Consider the following 23074-nt stretch of genomic DNA (forward strand, 5'->3'; position numbering starts at 1 on the left):
AGCCACACATGCGCTTAGCAGCTTTACTCTTCTCGAATTAACTATTTTAAAAGTACGTTAACTGTGTGAACTAAAACAAAAGAAAGAGCAAGTTTTAAAAAAAAAAAAAGCTGAATAACTGCATTAAATTAAAAGCTGTCTTGCAGTTGAACTCGCGGGTAAAACTCCTGCCAGCAGGGGGAGCTGTGTCTTATAAATAGTGGACTAACCAGCCTGCTTGTGACCATTTACAGCTTTGAAAAATAAACGGATAAACGTTTCCTGCATAAGTAAGCTCACCCCAGGTGAAAAGTTGATATTTTTCAAGAGAGATACAACATTTAGAACTTAAATCTTGAGCCACCCCCACATCAAGTGGTCTTCAGCAATAGTTCTCCATGCTTTCTGACAGTCTTTCAAAATATTTCTTTTGCCATTGAGTGATTTTTTTTTTTTGTTGTTGTTGTTGCTGGCATATCCCAGCAATATGTTTAGTGTGCCCTCAGAAAATGTGAGGACACTGGATAAGAGGAGGACAAGATGTGAAGTGGCAGGCCTAAAAAATATCTACACGAGATGAATAAGATCTGTAAGTCATTTCGTTGATCCATCTGCTGTTCAACGAAACCTCATCAGAAACTGTTTGAGTGAACGGGTGGCTGACAAGAAGCCATTTTTAAGGAAGGGAAGAGAAAAGAAAAAAACGATTGGACTGTAAATCAGTGCCTACAGGTATCACAGTGAGTGTCTACAGCCACCTGTAAAACCCAGTGGACGCTCTGTCCTTTTTGGGGGGCAGCATTTCAATCAGGGCTGTGGGGATCTTGTCAAAACTGCTAAAATTATGAACTCAGAGAAGTACTATTAGACCTTGAGCCAGATACAATAGCATCGGGAAAGCGTCTGATTGGGAAAGGATTCATTTTTCAGCACAAAAACAACCACACACACACTGCCAATGTATTTTAATTCTGAGGGTTGGCTCATAAAGTTTGCACAGTACTGTAATCCAAAAATCCAACACCAGAGATTCTCATCTCATTTTGCATTTTTGTTCAGTATTTTCTTTATTTTTATTGGTTAAAACCACATCAGAAACATACATTTGTACACAATTGTTTTTTCTTTAATCTTAATTTGCTTCATTTCACAGAGGAACATCACACATTTCTACATCTACACAGATGTACAGCATAAAGTATATATGTGCATATATACTTTGATAATTTGGTCACATTTTCCGTAGCCATATATATGTATGCATATTTTAATATTTAATATTGTTATCCCCAAAATAAAAACTTCTCCTCACCTCGAGAGCAACACAAAGGATGAGGCATGGATAACCTCACCATATATCTTATCACAATAACACTCAACAGACCACAGAGCTTTCTTTCTTTTGTCTTTTTTAAATATAGAACTAACTTAATGCCCTAAAATAAAGCAGAATCTTTTTCAAACACTGTTATATACTCAATTATAGATTTACATATGTTTATACAGACAGATACACTGGAGAAAAATGGAGCACAAAAAAATGGAGCGATGCATGTTCATAAATATTGAGGATGCCTGCAGATTTGTTGACAACGAGCGGAAAACACACACAAGTTTTCCGCAGACCTGCTGATAAGGAACGCTCTATACTGATGACAAACGCTTGCTTTTGTAAAGTGGTTTGACGTGCTCAAGGACAAAACAGGACCAAATTCGTTTTGCTGTACATTAAGACTTTGAAAGAGAGCATCAGTGTGTTGTGGAGGCTTGTGTTCCTGCGTGATGGATTCTGCTTGGCAGTCAGCACTAAGGCAACAATTGAGGACAGAAAAAGCTTCACAGGGAAACATAAAAACATTTCAAGGAAAAAAGAAAAAAAGGACAAATTTCAATACAAACACAGTCTCATTATACAGGGGAGGGGATTAGTTGCCTGATACGCCACTGCTGCTTGTTTATCTATGCTGATATCCTGTAATGGCCCATCGACGAGTTCTGTCAGCAAAAACTTGTGTTCGCAGCATCGATAGGCTGTGAACCTGTGCGTGCGTGTCTGTTTGGGAGCGTTTTAGCTATCGCACTTATTTTGCTGACCAACTGAAGACCTCACAAGTTGAAGGCAGTGTGGTCACAAGCATTGATCAGCTACAGGGTGACCTGCCGATAGTTTCTAATCCACCCCCTGCCCCCAAACCCCGAATTAACACCTCCAGTAAAACCTGGCGTGTTTGCACTCTGTAGCTCCTTCCCAAGGATGAAGTGAACCCACTGATGTTTGTCTGCCTAACTGCAGATCACCACCTGTTACCTATGCATCCAAAATCTGGGGGATGCCCAAGATTTCTTTGTGGAGGTTTTTTTTTTGACAAAAAGACAGATAAACTTGCCAGAATTGATGACATTAACTTCTTCTGATTACTACAGTGTTTGTCACATGGGATAAAAATCACCACCTAAATGCAGAGGCTGTTGTTAAGATCACAAAGTCAACTGAGCTGATCGTTGGTGTAAGTCTTAAATGTAAAATGTCATAATCTCTCCCTGTTCTTTTTAAAAGTACGCTCTTTTTTTGTTGTACTGACCTTTAATAATATGTTTTCTTTACATTATTTATTGTCACAGGCACATTATTTTGTGCACATAACCAGGGGTTAAAGTGGGTCTTAACAATTTTCTGGTAGGGGAGACCGGGGATAGTTGTAACGTGGGTCAGTTGTAACACTTCCAATTTCTCCAATCAGGGCTAAGTTTCAAATGATGTGACTCATCCTGTACATGCCCAACTCAGTTCTGCTATCACATGTGAAAAATCAGCACATTTTGTCAAACACAGATAATTTAACATGAAAAAAAGTAATTTGTATGCCAAAAAGTAAGTTTTTCTACTTTATTTCAATTTGTAATAGCATTATCTGTTTTGCAGTTAAACCCATCAAACTTAAATTATGTTATTTGTATGTCTATGGGGATATATTCTGTGTAGGTCTTTAGTGCTAATGTTTTAGCCGTTGGCTGTAATGTTAGCTAGTTCATGGCTATAGGAGTCTGGGTCAGTTGTAACAGCAACAGTCTGGGTTAGTTGTAACAATAATGAAGATGTTACAACTTACCACACTATTACTTTAACTTATATTAAACAAGTTGGGGCAACGACATCAGCAGAGAGAGGTTCACTGGTCACATTTGTATATGCGGTTAATGCCATTGGCAACACAATTCCTCCACTGTTTGTGTTCCCACACATACATTATGCAGACCACTGTGTCAGAGATGGACCAGTAGGAAGTACTGGTAGTGGAAATAAATCAGGATGGGTGCAAGAAACAGATTTCCTCATCTTTCTGAAGCACTTTGCAAACCACACCAAGGTAAGCCATGATAAAAGTAATGGAATTGCGATGCTGGTGAACAACTACATTTTTTCAGCTTCATTGTTATGTTCAAAATTGGTGCAAGAGTTGTAGGTTACAATGCCCACTGAGCCAATGAGGCCAAACTCAAGGAAGACCAACCAAAATTAATGAAATATTCAGCTGCAGAAAATTCCATAATTTGTCTTTTTTGGGGGGTTGGAATATGTTCAAAAGCTAGATTTCTGCATTCTGTCACACACACACATAGCTACATAAATGGATGTAAGTGCATTCATGTGTTGAATAAACAAAGATTACATGTTAATGTTTTGTTAGTACCCTTATTTCATTGTGTTACATTTCACCCCAGGATATGTTACAACTAACCCAGACTATGGGGTTAATTGTAACATTTCACTCTTCGTGTTTGAGGCCATACCATGCAATGGGTAATTGTGCTGCAGAGAAAATAGCTGCATTATTTAATAGCAGAGACATGTAAATACTTTGCATTACATTTTGAATCCACTACCTTAAAAGAGCTTCAATTTACAGACAGAAATGTCAAAAATGTTACAACTATCCCCGGTCTCCCCTACCTTGAGTTAATAAATAATAAATGATTGTGGAATGAGTTCATTTTTCTTATGCTTCAGCCTGGTGTTACTTCCAGTGATGGCCTGGAGACACTTGCTCAGTAGTAAGAAAATAACAACACACCACAGAGCTTTTACACATTAACACGTCCCCTTTTCCTTCTCATCCCTGTGATGTGTTCATGGTGCAGATGTAAAGTTGTGGTCGTGGTACTTCAGCATCTTCCTCGCACTAAAGACGAGGAGAATAAATGGAGCAACTTAGTGTACTTCCCAGAGAGAATTTCATCTCAGAGATGAAATTTAAAGCTGTAATAAAATTGGTTTCAGAGTTTTAAAATCTACACGTGTTGTCAAACTAATTGAAGCATACTCATTTTAGACAGTCAAAGACTGCAGGTTAGTGTAGTTAGTTTGCAGTTCTGTGATAGAGCTTACAATGATGCACTGTGTTAGACTGTTATAGGCTGTGGTGTTGTGGTGTTAGCTTACATCAGGTGTAGCAGACATCAATTTACATTTAAGGTGATGGCATGGTGCACACTTACTCATAGAATCCGATCTTTTTATACTAACTTTTTACTGTCTAGGTGAAATCAGCCGTACATGCAGCTGCTTACATCTTGTGAATAACAGTGAATATCGAGTCACAGCATGAACACAAAGAAAAATCTGCTGGAACTCAAAAACCAAACAAGGATTTTATGTGAATTATTTCAAAGTAAATCTTTTCTCCCCATGCTGCACCGCTACACCCGATCTTCAGGTCTCCTCACCTGCCAGATCCCACTTTAACCCCTGCACGTAACAATAAAAACAGTAAATTGTAGCAATAAATTTGCAACTCAAAACTTGAGGTTGTTGGATCTAGGATGTGATAAAAGATCTGCCCAATACACTAAGTAATGGATTCAGTGTTTCTTGTGTAACACAAAACAGCACAAATATTATTTTGAAGTAGAAACCTTGGACAACTTCATCAGCATACATAAATGTCTCCTAACATCTCAGTATTCTTGACGCTGGTAGCCTCCGGATCCATCGAAGGCCCCGTCACTGTTGGTCTGGCCTCCTCCTCCTCCCGGGCTCTCCAGGTCATCCCCACCGAATGAGGTGTAGGGGGCTCCGGCTGCATCCTGGCTGGGGTCTGTGTAGTCCTGGGAGAAGAGGGCCGAGTCGGCCCCTAGCTTGTATCTCTGGAAGGCCAGGAAAGACTGGCCCGCCTTGGCGATGAGGATCGTAAATGGGAAAGGACGAGGAGATGAATAGGAGGCGATTGAAGACAGATGATGAAACAGAGACGTGACGATGTTAGTGTGAGGAAGGGAGGGGTCAGACAACAAAAGACAGGAGGACACAGTGGTTAGTTGGCTGGAAAGCTTGACAACATTATTAGACAGCTTTAGTGAATCAGTCACAGTGAATTACTTCCTCAAGCAGCAGCACAAAAAACGCTGCTCGTACATTGTGTAGCTCTAGAAGAAGAGCACGAGTTCCTCTTGTGTTGATAATTCAGAAAGGAAATCGTGGGACAAGCCAGAGGTAAAACAGAGCAACACAGAGAAAGTTAAAATGATTCAAGTTACACGAGGAGATTTTCTTTATTATCGACTGCTCAGATGTTGCAGACACTTGAATAGCTGCAGTACTTTTGAACCTTTTTTGATTTTATAAGTCGATACATGACAGCGCATCAGGCCAGCTAACTGTCCAAAAGAAAACGTTCCACAGCACATACTTAGAGGAAATTTGCACTCATTGTAGTCTGGGTTACATGGACTGAACCCTGAATATTTCAGACTTTTTTGTAAATATGAATATAGAACATTTTATTAGCACCCGCATAATAAAACTTAGCCATAAAAGACAATGAATATTAAATGTTAAATGACTAAAATTGAAGCTCTAACACACCTCTACCATCTAAATTTAATAAAATGAAAGTGAAAGAGGGAGCCTGTGTGTGCAAACACAGAGGAAACTGACACCCCTATAAAATGTGTTAAATATGCTGGAGTCTGTAGCGAGACGACTCAGCTTAGCTTGTGTTCTCACTGTAAACGAGGCGAAACAGTTCTCGCTCCATCTGAACTTAACATCTTCCAACAGAAAGCTCTTTAACATTTCTCTGCTTGATTGATTGAGCCTGAAGTCCTACTGGAGAAACTGTCCAGCACATAAACAAAGTCGGTCATCTTGAAACAAGTTTGGTGTTACTAAGCATTAGCTAAATTAGCTTTCATTTCACTTGTCAGCAGTACATAGAGTCAGCAATCAGATCTTACACAACAGAAAAGGCTTAAAACATCCCCTATAAGTTACACTTCCACCAACGTCTGAGTGCTGTCGAATTCTCCCATTGATTTCAATTGAGGATTTTGAGTGCAACATATCTGTGTAATAATATATCTGAAAATAACCATCTCAACACTGCAATGTGCTCTAGATTGTGAGTAAGTATATATCAAATTATTCATTTAAGTGAGGAACTGAAAATTAGGGGGTGGGGGTGTAAGCAATTAATAATTTTATAAAAACTCATTACAATTAAGGACGTGAAAAAATGGTGTCCAGTCCTAAAAACTGAGACAGCAATTGCTCAGGGCTCCAGGTTTGGTGTTGCAGATACTCTGACTGTAACATCTGTTTCAACAAAAAAATTAAAAAAATAATTTGGTGAAGCTTTTCTTCATAAATAAAATGAGTCTTTCATGAAATTCCAACAGAAAAAGCTCTGATTTCACACCTGAGATATTTAGAGCTGCACATGTGTAAATTTAGCTGTTGAGTGTCTTGCGCTGATGAATGATAAGGTCAGCCTGCTTGTTAATGTGGGTGTTTGGAGGTGTTTGGATTAGTAAGTCTGCTTTTATGTCTCTGTGTCAGCAACGGCAGTATTTGCTGTAAGAGGGCGCCCAAATCAAGTGCAGTCTCAGTAAAGAAAGAGGAGCGTGTAGGACCTGCTGCAGATGGTTAAGGCAACAAAGAGAGAAGATAAAGTCAAACAAAAGACTGATGAGGCTGAGGAGGGAACAGCTTGGTGTATTCCTCTTCAAATGACACATTCTTTAACTTCTCCATAGAGAAGAGAGCCTGGGCCCCCTGTTGGAACAATATTTGTACAGTCATGAGTTCACATGTCAGAAACAGTAAGCAGTACTAAAAAAAAGATGAAGGGAGACACATTTATATAGCTCCCTGGCTATATAAGCAAGCTGAGGATAAAAGCCAAATAAGATTCAAGGTTTAAGGTTGTCAGTCCCGTCTTTGGTTACAGCACCGCATCAGGCCATTAAGGTCCTTACCCAAGTGAAGATGGAGAAGAAGGAGAAGGTGATGGCTGCTCGGGCAGCGTCCCCTCTCTCCTTAAATTGGTTGTCCTCAGACACCTGCCACTGGTTGGCCAAGAAACAGAAACCCACAAACCACATGAAGGACCAGAATGCTGGAATAAGAAAAAAAAAACAGAGATTCGGAGTAAAATTGCTAAGAAATTCCTCTTGCTTAACTCCAAAATAACAGAATGGAACTCGTGTTGCAACTCAATATGAGCAAATTACAATGTTTGCAACTGAATTCATCTGTTAAAAGACTAGTTTAAGTATTTACAGTACTTACTTGATTAGATTACATCTGCATGGCTGTTTAGTTAGAATATGCACTAACAGCAGGGGAGAATAGGTAGCTGTCTTATAAAGGTGACAAAACTCAGCCAATCACCACCTTCACCTATAAGCTACTGGTTGATGAATATGTTGTATAACTGTAATTAAGCCAAACTAAACGTTCCCACCTGTTTCAACTCTTTTAGCTTAGCTAGGCTAAGTTCCTGCTGCCATTTGTTTAACAAAACAAGAACTGTTTTACTGAAGACTCTCATAAAAAAAGAGATATTTCTCAAATTGTCGAACACATAGTGCAGAAAAACAAAGCTCAGGTACCACAGCTGGATGACTAAAGCAGGTAATTAAGTCAGCATAAGAATGAAAAGGTGGAGGCAATCAACTGAGAACAGCAATGGGCCCCAAAATGAGCCCTGTGGTATGCAAGATGAGCAGTCAGACAGCAGGATTCACTCATAAAATCAGATATGATTCTTTCCTGCTGGCTGGGGGAAACTGGAAGACGAGAGAGAAATTAAAAGAGCTGGAGTGTGGAGGCAATGTATAAAGCCTAATCAGAAATGCCCAGGGATTATCAGGTTCCCTTATTTCTTCAGTGTGGAAACCATCTCATATTACAACAGATACGGCAAGAAAATCAGAGAGTCAGAGTGTAGGTGACGAAAACAGGGAGGGCGAACTCTGTCTGTGACAGGAACTACCTCATTAACCGATCCGACACTTCACTGTCCTGTCATTATATTTGAGTTCATTGCAGTAGCAGTGCAGTGGAGAAGTAGTGGAAGCCACTGTCAGGGACGCCAACGCACAACATCTCAGAGACTTGTTAGTGTCAGATGAGTACTTGTCTACTTATTATCCCTGTCACACATCTCTCCTTTTGTTGTAAAAACCTAACTGCACGGCATTTTTATACATTACAAAAATCGCTGACAGGTTTTTGTTAGGTAGTATATTTTGAGCGGCTGGGATAATTTGCACAGAAAAAGGCCTATTTGGTTCGAGCATCCATGGGAAGTGAATTTAGGTATTTATGAAAGCTGTTTGTAGGAGTCTTTGTTGATCTCCAGACAAACAGACCCAGAGACTCATTGGCAATCACCTGTTGCTTGGAAGAAATGTGAACTCCATGAACAGATAGCAAGTGGTTGCTGACGCTTGCTATGCGAAACTGGTCGCAAAGAGGTATACGGTGCAAATACCCTTGTGATTGCTTTGGTTGCTAGCAGATTCCCACAGTTACTGTATTGTAGATGGAAGATGAAGTCTTGTTTGCAAACACTTGCCAACTACTCCCCAAGCAAAACTGTGAAACTGAAAAAAGTGTGGCGCAAACTGGAAATGTAGCACGCTCACCTTCAAAGTAAAACTTGCACCTTTTGACTCGTAGAAGTAAGGCGGGATTTTTATGAGTAGTTGGCAATCTGCTACCGACCAATCAATCAAGTTTTTTGGTGCAGCACCATCTCTGCGGCCAGTATCACCCGGCGACAGACAGCAACCACTCACCAACTTGCATGTGATTGCACATGGTCCCCCAAACCAGTCTCTAGGTCTGTGTAACTGAGGCTTTAGCACATCTGAAGGTAAAAATCCAAACTCAAACAAAATACTTCACAACTATAAAGTATTGTAAAGAAATACGGTATGAAAAGACAATGTGTTTACCTGACAACCCAATATCAGCCAGCACAGCTTTCTTGCGGTCTTTGACGCTGCTGATCTGAGGGAAATAGATGTCCAGAGCCAGGAAGCCCACACAGCAAAGAAATGCCATGGAGCCCATAAACACCCCATAATTGCAGGCGTTTTGGTTGCGGTTGAAGATGCAGTACTCCTCCTCTTCTTTGGCCTGGTTGATGTAGCCCTCATTGGCGATGCAGCCGAAGATCACAATGGAGAAGAGCTGGAAAGGAGAGAAGAAGGGATGAAAATGCACGAACAGATATGACTTTCAGGACTGTGGTAGAGTTTACAAGACAGAATTTAATGTCAGCACCTTTAGAACATCTGAACTGAGTGTGTACCATAGTGGCTCTGTAAAGTGCTTCTATATGTAAAGCAGCTTTGAGGTTTGCTACTGAATTCAGAAGTCAATGTTTCCATATTTTGAGCATTTGGAATGAGTGTCGTCACATTTGCCTCCACCTGGTTGCTCAAAAGTTGAAAGTCGAGTATTCAAATGGCGTCCCACTTCGTACACGTCAAACTTTTCTGGGAACTTCACAAACAGGTGCCACTATGGCTTTTCTTAACTTCATGTCCACACAGCATTGCCAAAGGCTGGAGCCTATCCCAGACAGCACTAGGCGAGAAGTGTAGTACACCCCGTGTAGTGTCACTAGTTCTTTACAGAGACAACCAACCATTCGTATATCATTGTTTGTCTTTACCAAGATTGTGTCAATCCTTATAATATTTCCATGCTGCTGACTGAGTGTAAATAGCAAGAGAACCATCAATCTGACTTTCCTGCTTTATATTAGAGATGGACCGATCCGATATTACGTATCGGTATCGGTCCGATACTGACGTAAATCACTGGATCGGATATCGGAGAGAAATAAAAAAATGTAATCCGATCCATTAAATATAAAAAAAGCACCTCACAAAACTTGCTACACGGCGTAACTCGGCTCATAACCGTAGCACGTCGGAGCAGTGTGCTCACGTGATAGAGCAGCTGTGTGTTGAAGCCTGCTACCAAACCAGCATTTCATCTCTGAGAAAGTGATCCCAGAGAGAAGTAAAGCAAGTGTGTAAGTTCATCTCTGAATGTTTGTAAAGCATTCCCGCGTTAAGCTTAACAACCAATACCTGGAGCGACTGCCTCTTCTTGCTGCTACTTCAATCGTGAAACTGCTTAAATGATCAGCTGATCGGCTTTTCTGTCGCGACTCCGTGTCTCTTGTTTGCTTTTGGCCCACTTCGCGCCAGAAAGAGGAAACCAGCAGCTGAACAACAGCAGCACGTTTAAGCTTGATAAGCTGTTGTTAGAATTTATTTAACATTACTTTCTACACCAGGATCTTTTTCTATGTAGCTGACGGCTGGTAACTGTGCAGGGGCGGATCTAGCAAAGTTTAGCCAGGGGGGCCGATAGGGCATTAACAGGGAGAAGGGGGCACAAAGACATACTTTTCTTTCTTATTCTCATTTAAAATGTTGAACTTTTAATAAATAATTATCTGAATCTTACACCCAAAGTCCATTACTGTATATAGTAACTGTTAAGTCTAATATACCCTAGTAAGCTATATTACTTTTTCCTTTGGGAAGATACCATCTGTGCAGTCTGCAGTTCTGTTGAAGCAAGATGTTGAATCTATTTAATTATTCTTGAAAAATAATTTATTTCTGTGCATTTTTTTTCACACTGCATCAAATTAAAGTTGATTACGTCGATTAAGCATCATGAGGTGGAGCGTGAGGGGTGGTTCCCTATTTTTTATTTATTTATTTTTGTTGTTGCTGGGAGTTGGAACCCTATTAGTTAGGTTGCTTAATATTTCTGCTAAGTACTCTTTAAAATACCAGAATAGGGAGGATGGAGCAGGTTTAAGTTTATTAGATTGATCAGTATTGCTGAACTATGAAATATTTTGGGTGCAGTGTATTTTTTACATACAGGTATAACAGAATAGCTTTAATGTTGTTGTTTATTTAAACTTGAGTATGAACCTATACAAAATGCAGCAAGATATTAAAAAAACAGTTTTATTGATTAAAAAACACTATATCGGATTCATATCGGTATCGGCAGATATCCAAATTTATGACATCGGTATCGGACATAAAAAAGTGGTATCGTGCCATCTCTAGTTTATATTTGTGCTCCAGTGCTGCCTTCTATGTTTGCATGTTTTCTGAGTGTTTCATAAAAGCCATTTCCAGGCCATAAAACTCCTACTTGCTGCAGTAGGGTGATATATTTAGACTGACTGGGTAATGAAAAAATAGCTTTAGCTTGGTGTTTTCAGCCCATACTGTCACAGAAATCCTGCAGTTATCATTTATTAAACATTTCTCGTGTCTTCTTCAAACAGTTTTGCTCACATGCCTCTTTTTTCTGAGAAGCTGGCATTTTGCTGCATTTCTTTACTGCAATTTAACACAACAGCAACACACAAAAGCAAACTTTCTGGTTGTTCCACTTAATGAACATACAGGTGATACGATGCTTGTAATAATGGCTGCATGGTGAGAATCACCTTCTTTGACTTCTAAAACGCATTAAACACAACTGAGCCGCTGCTATTGAGAATGAAACGACAGGAAATAAAAGAAAACCCTTGCGGTAAATCATGAGATGCTGCACATTATATGAGAATGGGTTCTGTTCTGTCTGGCTTGGTGATGCACAGTACAGTAGCTCCACAGGAGACTGTGGAGCTTAGACTTTCAGTAGATCACCAGAGTGTGTCACCTACAGAAATACTGAGGTACAAGTAATGGGCTAAATGGGAAGACCAACACTGAGGAAGCTGAGATCCTTCACTGTGTGCAGCAAAATGATGGATTTTGTGATTGGCAGCAAACTGGACAGTTTTGAAGATGTAATGGAGAGGAGGACACAGACTATTGAGCTATAGTAGCTCAGGTCAACCTTCGCTCTCCACGTGAATCAGTGAGCCTTGGCCGCCCATGACCTTGTTGCTGGTTCACCACTGTTCCTTCCTTACACCATTTTTGATAAATACTGACCACTGCAGACCAGGAACATCACGCAAGAGCTGCAGTTTGGGAGATCCATCCATCCATTTTCTTTCATCCATTATTTCCTGTACATAATCTTGTACGGCATGCCTGCACATGCTTATAATGTTAACCCAAAACAATAGCATTCATTGCTCCTGCACTGCATCTACTACAGAACATCATTTCAATGTCATTTTGGAGGTATTTGCTACTGGCACTGTAATACTGATCTTCTGTAAAGCTGAACATGCTGGAGAGGATTTATCCTTCCTGCAGTAGTCTGTTAAGGTCGAGGCAGGGACCCTGACAGTGATAAAATGGAGCCAAAGAAAGGACAAGGTTACTGTGATAGCATCTGAGCCCTCTCTCCTTTGTCTTTTCCCTTATTTTCCTCTCTGCGTCTGTCTCGCTTTGCCTCAAGGAGCGCACACCCAAAGGGATACAAAATGGAGTCAATAACAGGAGCAGGTTAATAAGATATCATCAAATCCCTCTCTCCTCTTCTCCTTGCTCCTCTTCAGTGCAGTATCACGAAACAATATTCTCATGGCAACAAATGCAGTACAAACTGTGTAGCATGCTACTTTTAGTTGCTAACAGCAGATCAGACAACTTCATCCAGCTGACAAACCCTCAGACCAAACCTCCCGGGAGCTTTTTCTGTCTGGATAAGAGGCAGAGTGTGTTTATGTTTGTCTGTGTGTGGTCTTTGCTGTGGTGAGTGATGGATTCAGAGGGTATCTCTAAATGTGATCCAGTGTAAAAAGAGAGATAAAAAGCTAGAATTGAACCTTGGGTTGGTGTGTACAGTTTACCCAGCTGTCGTGTCTCTGGGTGTGAGATAAATGACAGCGATACAAAGACTGAATACAAAGCAAAGTGTACCTCCTCTGACAGCCCTGATCATGAAGGCTAGCTACCGGGCCGGGAGGAGACAGGGATGCCAGTCACGGTGGGATTACGGCACAGTTTTTTCTTCAGCTCCTTCCTTTTTTATCTGCTTTTGAGCCCTTCAGCTTCTCTCTACTGTCCGGTCCACGCTTGGGAAACCCCGATTTCATTTGACATTGAGTTCTTGCTTTCTATTAAATTTGACAGACTGGCATTTCTTTTCTCTTTAGATACAATCAGTTAGATTATGTGAAGGACAAAAGTTTAAAATCAAGTCACAATGACTTCATTTTTTATCTGTGGGTTGTGAAGCTTTAACCTATAGCGTCCCACTGATAAAAACAACTGCACTTCTAAGTCGTTTGCATATTTGTCAGACTTTACTTACTTTGTTTCAGATAATCAAACAAATGTTAATAATAGAAAAAGATAACCCAAAGATAAACCTGTCTGACAATGACAAGCAGGCTATAAGATCTCAAAAAGCAACACATCATGCCTCGTGCTTTTTCTAAAGGAAAGGCTGAGGAACAAAGTCAGTGACGTCTGTCGGTCTATAAAGGGTTACAAAGCCATTCCTAAGACTTTGGGACTCCAGCAAACCACAGTGAGAGCCTTTACCCAGCGAGCATAAAGGGAGTAACTTTTATAAATGGCAGGTAATTACAAATGTAACATTTATATCACCTCATCAAACATCAGCAAACACACACGCTGTGTTGCTAGCTTACGATCCAGCCGCCGTATTTCACAGCGAGAGAGCGCTAACTCCACTCAAAGACCGGACAGGAGAGGACGAAGGGAGGTTAGATTTAGAGGTAAGGATGCTCAGTCGTATTTGATAAACTGTAAAGTTAAAGCTTACATGTAAGTCCTCGTGTTTTTGAATGTGGCATTGTGTTTCTTCATATTGTGAAACACGCTGCAAATCAATAAGATAAGATAAGATAAGATAACCTTTATTAGTCCCACACGTGGGAAATTTGTTTTGTCACAGCAGGAAGTGGACAGTGCAAAAGTTATGAGGCAAAAATTAGAATACAATAAGAATAAATACAGTACACAACTGTACAGAATAGAATAAAATAAAATACTATATACAGTAGAATAAAATAAAATAAATATACAATAAGATAAAAATAGAATACAAATACAAATACTATATACAACTGAGTAAAAATACAACGATGACAGAAAGGATTATTGCACTTAGTATTATTGCATATGTATGGATGTGTGTGCTTGATCAGTTAAAGTCTTTATTATGGAGTCTGACAGCAGTGGGGAGGAAAGACCTGCAAAATCTCTCCGTCCCACACCGTGGGTGCCGCAGTCTCCCACTGAAGGAGCTGCTCAGTGCTGTCACAGTCTGCTGCATGGGGTGGGAGATGTTGTCCATCAGGGATGACAGCTTAGCCGCCGTTCTCCTGTCACTCACCACCTCCACTGGGTCCAGAGGGCATCCTAGAACAGAGCTGGCCCTTCGGATCACCCTGTTCAGTCTCTTCCTGTCCCCAGCAGAGATGCTGCCGCCCCAGCAGACCACACCATAAAAGATAGCAGAAGCCACCACAGAGTCATAGAAGGTCTTCAGGAGTGGGCACTCCAAACGACCTGAGTCTCCGCAGCAGGTACAGCCTGCTCTGCCCTTTCCTGTAGAGGGCGTCTGAGTTATGAGTCCAGTCCAGTCTATTGTTCAGATGAACACCAAGGTACCTGTAGCTGTCCACAGCCTCAATGTCCATACCTTGGATGTTCAGTGGTTGCAGTGGAGAATGCTTGTGCCTGCGGAAGTCTACCACCAGTTCCTTGGTTTTACTGGCGTTGATCTGGAGGTAGTTCAGCTGGCACCAGTCCACAAAGTCTTGGGTCAGACCTCTGTACTCCTTGTCGTCCCCATCAGTGATGAGGCCGACTATTGCAGAGTCATCAGAGAACTTCTGCAGGAAGCACTGGGTGGAATTGTGGGAGAAGTCTGCAGTGTAGATGGTGAAGAGGAACGGAGCCAGAACCGTTCCCTGTGGGGCCCCCGTACTGCAGACGACCCTGTCCGACACACAGCCCTGAGTCCTCACATACTGTGGTCGGTCGGTGAGGTAGTCCAGGATCCAGGTAGTGAGGTGATGGTCCACTCCAGAGTTCACCAGCTTGTCCTTTAGAACCGAGGGAAGAATGGTGTTGAAGGCACTGGAGAAATCAAAGAACATGATTCTCACAGTGCTTCCAGCGGTCTCCAGGTGAGCGAGGGAACGATGTAGGAGGTGAATGACGGCATCATCCGCTCCAATGCCAGGCTGGTAGGCAAACTGAAGTGGGTCCAGTGATGAGCTTATTAGGCGCCGAAGCTGAGCCAGGACCAACCGCTCCAGGGTCTTCATCAGGTGGGATGTCAGAGCCACCGGCCTGTAGCTGTTGAGGTCCTTGGGGCATGAAGTCTTTGGCACTGGTACAACACAGGAGGTTTTCCAGAGCTGTGGGACTCTTCCCAACCTCAGGCTCAGGTTGAAGAGGTGCTCCATCACCCCACACAGTTGGTCCGCGCAGGACCTGACGACCCTCGAGCTGATGCCATCTGGACCCGCTGCCTTCTTGCCATTAATCCTCCTCAGTTCCCTCCTAACCTGGGTGGTTGAGAGAGACAGGCTGGAGCCTTGTGTTGAGTGTGTATTGGATGCTGTTGTTGGGGGTGGGGGGGAGTGAGCAGGGTGAATAGAGGAGGTGTGAAGTGTCTGAGGTGGAACAGCAGCAGTGGGGGTGGGTGAGTCTGCAGCCGATGTTGCAGACTGCCTCATGGCTGAGTCAAATCTGTTGAAGAAATGATTCAGTTCATTTGCCCATCTCACATCCCTCCCAGGCAGAGAGTTCTGCTGTTTGTGGCCCGAGATGGTTCTGAGGCCTCTCCAGACTTCACCAACGTTGTTTTGTTGAAGCTGGTTCTCCATCTTCTGCCTGTAGCTCTCCTTCCCATTCCTTATCAGTCCCCTCAGCTCTCTCTGCACCCTTTTCAACTCCTCTTTGTCTCTGGATTTGAAGGCCCTCCTCTTCTGCTTGAGGACGGTTTTAATTTCTGGGGTAATCCAAGGTTTGTTGTTGGAGAAACACCGTACAGTCCTGGTAGGTACAGTGTTATCCACACAGAAGTTTATATAGTCAGTAATGCATGTAGTAAGGCTGTCGATGTCCTCACCGTGGTCATCACAAATCACCTCCCACACAGTCGACTCAAAACAATCCTTAAGAGCCTCCTCGCTCTCCTCTGACCATCTCTGTACTGTGCGGGTGGCTGGTGGCACCCTGCGCACTAAGGGCTCATACACAGGGACAAGGTGCACCAGGTTGTGATCAGATCTGCCCAGGGGAGGGAGAGGTGATGAACTGTATGCCTCTTCTGCATTGGCATACAGTAAGTCCAGTGTTTTATTGACTCTGGTTGGGCAGGTCACATACTGGGTGAAGGTGGGCAGTGTGGAGTCCAGTGAGGCATGATTGAAGTCCCCTGATATTATGAGAAGGGCTCTCGGTGATTGTGTTTGCAGTCTGCTGACCACTGAGTGGAGAGAGTCACAGGCTGCATCCGCGTTGGCCGAGGGGGGGACATATGCTGTTATCGCGATAACATGCAAGAACTCCCGGGGCAGGTAGTACGGACGCATGCTGAGACAGAATAACCGTGTTATTTAAAGGTTGTGTGAAAGGACTCTGCAGTATACTGTCAGAGGATGGAAATCTGCCAGGGCAACTCGTGAAACGTCTGCTGACATCTCGTTGAAATCAGTTTTGTAAATTTGCAAAGAGCAGCAGATCAGCTGATCACAGCGTGCACGTCAAGAAAATCTACCGGAGCTCTCAATAGAAATTGTGATTCTTTCCCTCACGTTGAGCCATTCCATCTGATTCCCCCACCTGCTGAATCCCACTTTAACCCCTTCCCTACATGTTTTCCTGTTTAGAGGCAAAGTCACCCTCTACAAGGCAGGCAACAGAAAATAAAGCAATTTTTTTATTTTGCTTCTTTTTCTCTGCTCATGTTCTTCTTATGATTCAAGAGTACCTTTATTAGAAATTAAATTTAGACTGAAATTAAACTTGTATTCCTATCTACTAATATTATTTTATTACAACAATAACTTAGCACAAGGTCCAGTTAGCTTTGCACAAATGTATGTGGCATTAACGACGGACCCGACCACAGGCTTGTGCTTTTCAGCATCACTTTATTAACACTTTCACGGTTGCACACTTTCACCAACACACGGCTGCAGCTCTACAGCTGCCGCCACACACATCACCAACACCAATACTGCAGGACCCAGTGCAGACTTTAAGCCGGCGAGGCGGGATTGAGGATGGTGCATCCGCCTCCCCTGCAGCGGCACCACAGACCACGCCCCACCACAGAAGACCACGCCCAGCTACAGAGTACAGAGCTGGTAATTTTTCACTTTTACTCGAGTAAAAAAGTTGAATCGGTACTTTAACTTGTACCAGAATATTTTTTGACACAGGTACCTGTACTTCTACTTAAGGACAAAATGTCTGTACTTGTGCCACCTCTGCATGTCAGTGATGCGGCTCTGCACTGTGATGGTGTTAACACTGTGAACAGTCTCACTCGGGTCATAACAAAAGACAAAACAATTGAATCCATGTCCATGAATATGACCATGCACATGTTCATGAGTTATGTTTTTAAATAATGCTTTCATTCCTTCGCAGATCGTGCAGGATTGTATTTCGATGTTTAATAAGCATTTAAGTGGACGGCACAGCAGACTGACACAGAGTCTGGGACAATGACCTGGGTTTATTAAAAATATCTGTCATGGTTTCATCGCATATTTCTATTTTTTGTTCAACAGCAGCTTGTATCAAAAAAAATGTTCCCTGCCTCTGACAAAAAGCCTGAATCCCCAGAATAATGGCCACCGTCTCTTTCACCTACAGTGTTATAGTTTGACAGACTGGTGATGAGCTTATGAGCAATCACCTACCTGAATGAATGGAGAGTATGCACTTAAAACTGACCTTCCCTGGCTGTATTACTTATACTAATAAGCATTAATAAAAGTGATTCAGCAGACTATGTTATGATAAACAGAGTAACACTCATTCATTCTACACAGCAACAAAAGCCAAACTCTTATTTCCATTTTAAAGCTCCAGCACAGAGAGAAAGCTGGCATTTAAATCTGCGTCTCGATGGCAAACTCTAACAGTTTGTTACTAAGCATGCGCAACCTTTCTGTTTCCTCACTCCTCCCTCGGTCCACTTTATGCCACTCTGGATTCTGGCCCATGCCACGCACTCCTCTTTCTGATTAAAGGATGTATGGGGGAGGGCAGTAGCACCTCAAACACCTCAATCCCATCATTCATCTACCTGCAGTTTTTGTTGTTGTCATGATGAAGAACTAAAGGAGGAGATGGTGGGATTGTGAAGGGGATAAGCAAAGAGAAGCATCGGGGGTAGAAGGGGCATGGAGGCGGTGCTATTTTTAGACCGGCTGCATCATTGCTCCCTCCCCCTCGTCTTTTCCCATCTCCCCTCGTTACTGGCCCTGCCTATGCCCACAAGCATTCTTCAGGAAAAAGGAGCACGCTCCGACACACATACTCATGCATACACAGCTCAAATGCATGCACAGTTTGTCCACTGCTTCACAGGGCTGGCTTAACGACTCAGGTCAGAAAATGCGCACACACAAGCATTGCAGCACAAACGCACAGGCATAAGGCCAATCCCATAATGTGGGATATTGTCAGAGCAATAATAACTTTATTTGCTCACTTAGTCTCTTTCCTCTTATAAAAACACGCTGCATGTATTTATTCATTTATTTAATCTCCATGTGACACAACGGATTTGTGGCGCTGGGTTTAAAGCTAAAGAAAAAGTGGCATATTTGCACGTGCAATAAAAATAAAAGACGTGGTGTCCAAAATGATTTCTGATGAGTTCGAAAAAGGCCAAAAACTGCAGGATTCACAACACTTCTGTGTTTCTCTCTTACCTTTGTGTCATCGCCAAAACCAGCACAGTAACTGTTCAAAATGTGTCTGTTTGGAGAAGCGTGAGGATCATTTACACCCTAAATACACAGACTCACCGCCTGGTCTAACTCCCAGCCTGACACATCAACTCTACTCTTCTGGGTCCTCGTGATATTTGTGAAGTACAAACGTGCACACTCTTCTTCTTCTTCTTTTATCTTTTAAAGAGATAAGCGCAGTGTCGCTAACATGCTTACCTGCAGGGTCATCGCTTCTTTGATATAGTAAAGGAAACCATAAAGATTCTTTTGAATCTTTTAAATCAATCTACTTGACTTTTATACATTGATTTGAAGATGGTTTTAAAGCACTAGTCACCAGAACAGCTTATAAGATTTGATGATTTTGTCCCACATGAAGGAATTTACACTTCCACCACCATTTTTTCCATAACAGAAGCCTTCCAGCCTCCCATTCAGGAATCTTTAACTGTCACGTCTCCTCCTTCTGATTAACATACAGGCAATATTACAATGTCTCTGGTTCACCCCTCACCTTCTGTTGACTCAATTCTGTCACATTGCGAGCATGACTGGATTCCACAGTAATCTATGAAGCATGTACAGCTGTGGCCCCTAACTTTTTTTATTTGAATACAGAAGGGAGTCTGAGTATCTGTAACAGGGACAAAAGTACCTGCAGGGCCACAAGTTTTTAGTGATGTGACACACTTTGGATTTGAAATGCTCGGAGAATCTGCACTGGGAAATAAACTCATCGCCAGGGACTCGCGTTCATCTTTCAAACTCTTTTTTTTCTTCTTTCTTTTCCAGCTACAGCTTCAAAGACACAAACACTGAATGCACAAACGCTATTCCTTGAAATACGGATTGGACTCGGCGTGACCTGGTTCACTAAGAAGGAAAACACGCACCATCTTCAGGATCACAATTATATTTGGTATCACATGGCAGGGGGCAGATTGAATTACAAAGCTTTTCTCTCCTGCTTGCAGCGAAAGTCCGACGAGGCTTGTGTAACGATTCGAGCTTGATCCACAAAAACACCCTTAAAAAATGCACAAAAAAATGTGAACTGCACCTAAACATTTCCCGAGAGCTTCGAAACCATAACCAGTGAATAGTGTGACATGGTTTCATATGTGACTTGACTCCTTTGAGTGGGTGTGTGTGCCTGGGTGAGGTGAAGGTACCCCACCCTGCTTAATCTGTAGAGAGATCACAAGGCTTCTGAATGTGGTGAAAGCAGGCACTGTGAAGAATCCCACGTGCTGTCTCTGGTCTTGTGACCATCAGAGGGTCCCTCACAAATTGCCCTTTAGCGATGCTGATTACAAGATGTGTGTGTGTGTGTGTGTGTGTGTGTGTGTGTGTGTGTGTGTGTGTGTGTGTGTGTGTGTGTGTGTGTGTGTGTGTGTGTGTGTGTGTGCTTCTGAAACGTTGTGCATTTGTGCGTGAAAGCATGTGCTTCCTGAGAATCTCCCTTTGAAATTGCTGCTGTGTCTCTCCATTCAGACCTTCTTTAGAGCTTTAAGCAGAAATTCTGATATTTGCACGTGATTGCAACAATGAAACACACTTACACACAAACACACACCCACAAACCCACAAACCAGCACCCATATCAGCTGCTACCTAGGCCTAAATCAGATCGGTTCAATCGGTCTGCTTGTGAATGATTTAAAGCTGCTGTTGTGCTGGCTGAAAGGCCTTTTGCATCCATTGTTGAGAACCAGACAATTGAGCCGGGCCTCATGTCACCCGGCTATTCACTGTACCTCACAAAATCCTGTACTAGAAGTAGCCATGCACACACAAATGCACAGACCGTGAGTTAGCAACGTGCAGCCTTTTCATAATAATAGCGTGCCCACATTTAAGGAACAAATCCTGTGAAAGTTATCACCTTTGTTGAATCACTCATTCGCTGATTTGAACTTATTTTAGAAATATTTTTACAATTCACACATGTAAAGTTGTAAATTACCACATTTTCATCTATTTTTAAATATAACCAAGTAGTTTAGATGCCTTCAAAATACCAAAAACGAGTAAAACATGAAAGCAACACGTAAGAGCAAAAACAACAGGACATGCATCTTGGTCGCTTGGTTCTGTTTTGGGTAAAATACTCCTTTTTTAAACGTTTGGATCTGTATGATGTCACAGAGAGGAGGATTTTAGCAAAGTTGGCTTAAAGGGGGAAAATTAGATGTATTTTCTTCAGTAAGTGTTTTGTGATTATGAACATATTTTAAAAATACAGGTTCAGAAATAGCAAACAAAACAGTTGGTGCTGTAAGCCCACCATCCAAGAACACACCAACTAGGGCAGAGCAATATGGCCAAAAATATTTATCACGATATACATTTGAAAATTTGTGATAATGATATAACTGACGATATAATTGACACTAGACAAAATACTTTACAACTCCACAACTTTATTAGTGCAAAAACCCATCAATGTATTTTCACTTAAACAAGCAGCTGTTTTTTATGTGCATTAAAGTTATATAAAAATGTAACAGTGAAAATGCAAATGCCTTGCTGACAGTTTAACCAAAAGGCATTTCCAGTGGAAATTGGCCGGCATATCCTCAGCATAACCATGTATAATATCCACAAAACTTAAAAAGAGGTTATACACACACAATATGGTAATATTATGTTGAAGCACAGTACGTATCACTCCGCGAGGCTCCAGCCTACGATAGCTGTAATGCTCCGACAATCCATCAAGCAGAGCGGCTTCGTAGCTTCGCACTAAAACATTTTTTGACAGATTTTCGAGCGCCGTGTACCACATAAAATCGGTTCAAGGTCAGTAAGCACAACCAGAATTCATACATAAGGCGCACCGGATTATAAGGGGCACTGTCGATTTTTCAGAAAATCAAAGGATTGATTTTAAGTGTGCCGAGTTTACCGAAAAACACTGTAATAACAACAGCCCGCTTGCATGCTCTACCAAAACTGTGCTTTGGTGTGTATCTGACAGACGAAAGCTAAACCAGTTCCACACCACTGAAGTTGCAGCATTTTACAAACCAATTCTGGTTCATCTGTTTCATTCAACGATCCGCTTTCGCCCTTCTCATTCTCCGTCACCGCCATGCTTTTTCCGCCATGTGCGTATGAAAACAAAGGCACTGCGCATGCGCGTTTTACCCATATTCTATGGCGATATTTCATTTTCTTATCGTTGCCTAACATTATACTGGTATTACTGTGAACAGTATGATATAACCCAGCTCTAACACCAGCCCATCAAAACAGGTAGAAAAAGAAATAAGGGTAGAACAATTTGTTTCTCATGACGCGTTCTAGACTATTAGGATGTGCAGGTCCTCTGAAGTGAGACAGCATTTTATCAATAGGTAGATACAGATCGAGGTCAGAACTAGACACAAGTGTCCAAACAGTTGTCTAATGAATAAAAAAGAACTTGAGATAAAAGCTTACATGTGGCCTATTTTGAACCTCGGCACACCCGACCAATCACTGTGTTTCATGGCCATTTATGTTACATGTTGTTTAGAGAAACTGTCAGAAGCAAAGGAACGTGGGGAACGTGTTGACTCTGAGACAGTAAGTGTAAAGCTTTCTAACATCAATGCCTTTGGATTTATGCCATTCTTTTGACATATAGGTAGTAATTAAAATATGGACTAAGGAAAAAGAAACATTTCAGCAGCACATCACCAGTATCTGACGTGTGTGCTGTGCTCTCAGTGACATTAATATATTATCTAATTGCAAAAACGGAGGAAATTTCCATTATTGCTTACCATAATGATGTAAGTACAGATAAAGAAGACAGCACTGTTGATGCAATCAGATCGTCCCAGAAAGAACATGTTCATTTCTGCAAATTCTTGCCTTTTATGTGCTTCAGAGCTTTTATCTGCTCTGAAGAGAAC

The 23074-nt window shown here is 41.8% G+C and overlaps 1 protein-coding gene across 2 annotated transcripts in view; it reads right to left on the reverse strand.

The window, feature by feature from the left end:
• Positions 1 to 1017: 1017 nt before the first annotated feature.
• LOC146667006 (synaptogyrin-1-like) overlaps positions 1018 to 23074 on the reverse strand; it is a 33593-nt gene continuing 11536 nt past the window's right edge. Inside the window, exons 2-4 of one of the 2 annotated variants that reach the window (XM_085408881.1) lie at positions 9220 to 9457; positions 7234 to 7373; positions 1018 to 5151 (exon numbers count right to left, since the gene is read on the reverse strand). In XM_085408881.1, coding sequence (XP_085265007.1) covers positions 4936 to 5151; positions 7234 to 7373; positions 9220 to 9457 — 594 coding nt within the window. In that variant the 3' untranslated portion in view covers positions 1018 to 4935. Of the gene's footprint in view, positions 5152 to 6382; positions 7031 to 7233; positions 7374 to 9219; positions 9458 to 23074 lie in introns of those variants that run through there. The other variant, XM_085408882.1, reaches the window with a different exon arrangement.

The sequence above is a fragment of the Rhamphochromis longiceps genome, linkage group LG6 (assembly GCF_057381845.1).
Source record: "Rhamphochromis longiceps isolate RC_006_pf linkage group LG6, R_longiceps_female_GT1.1, whole genome shotgun sequence".
NCBI lineage: Eukaryota > Metazoa > Chordata > Actinopteri > Cichliformes > Cichlidae > Rhamphochromis > Rhamphochromis longiceps.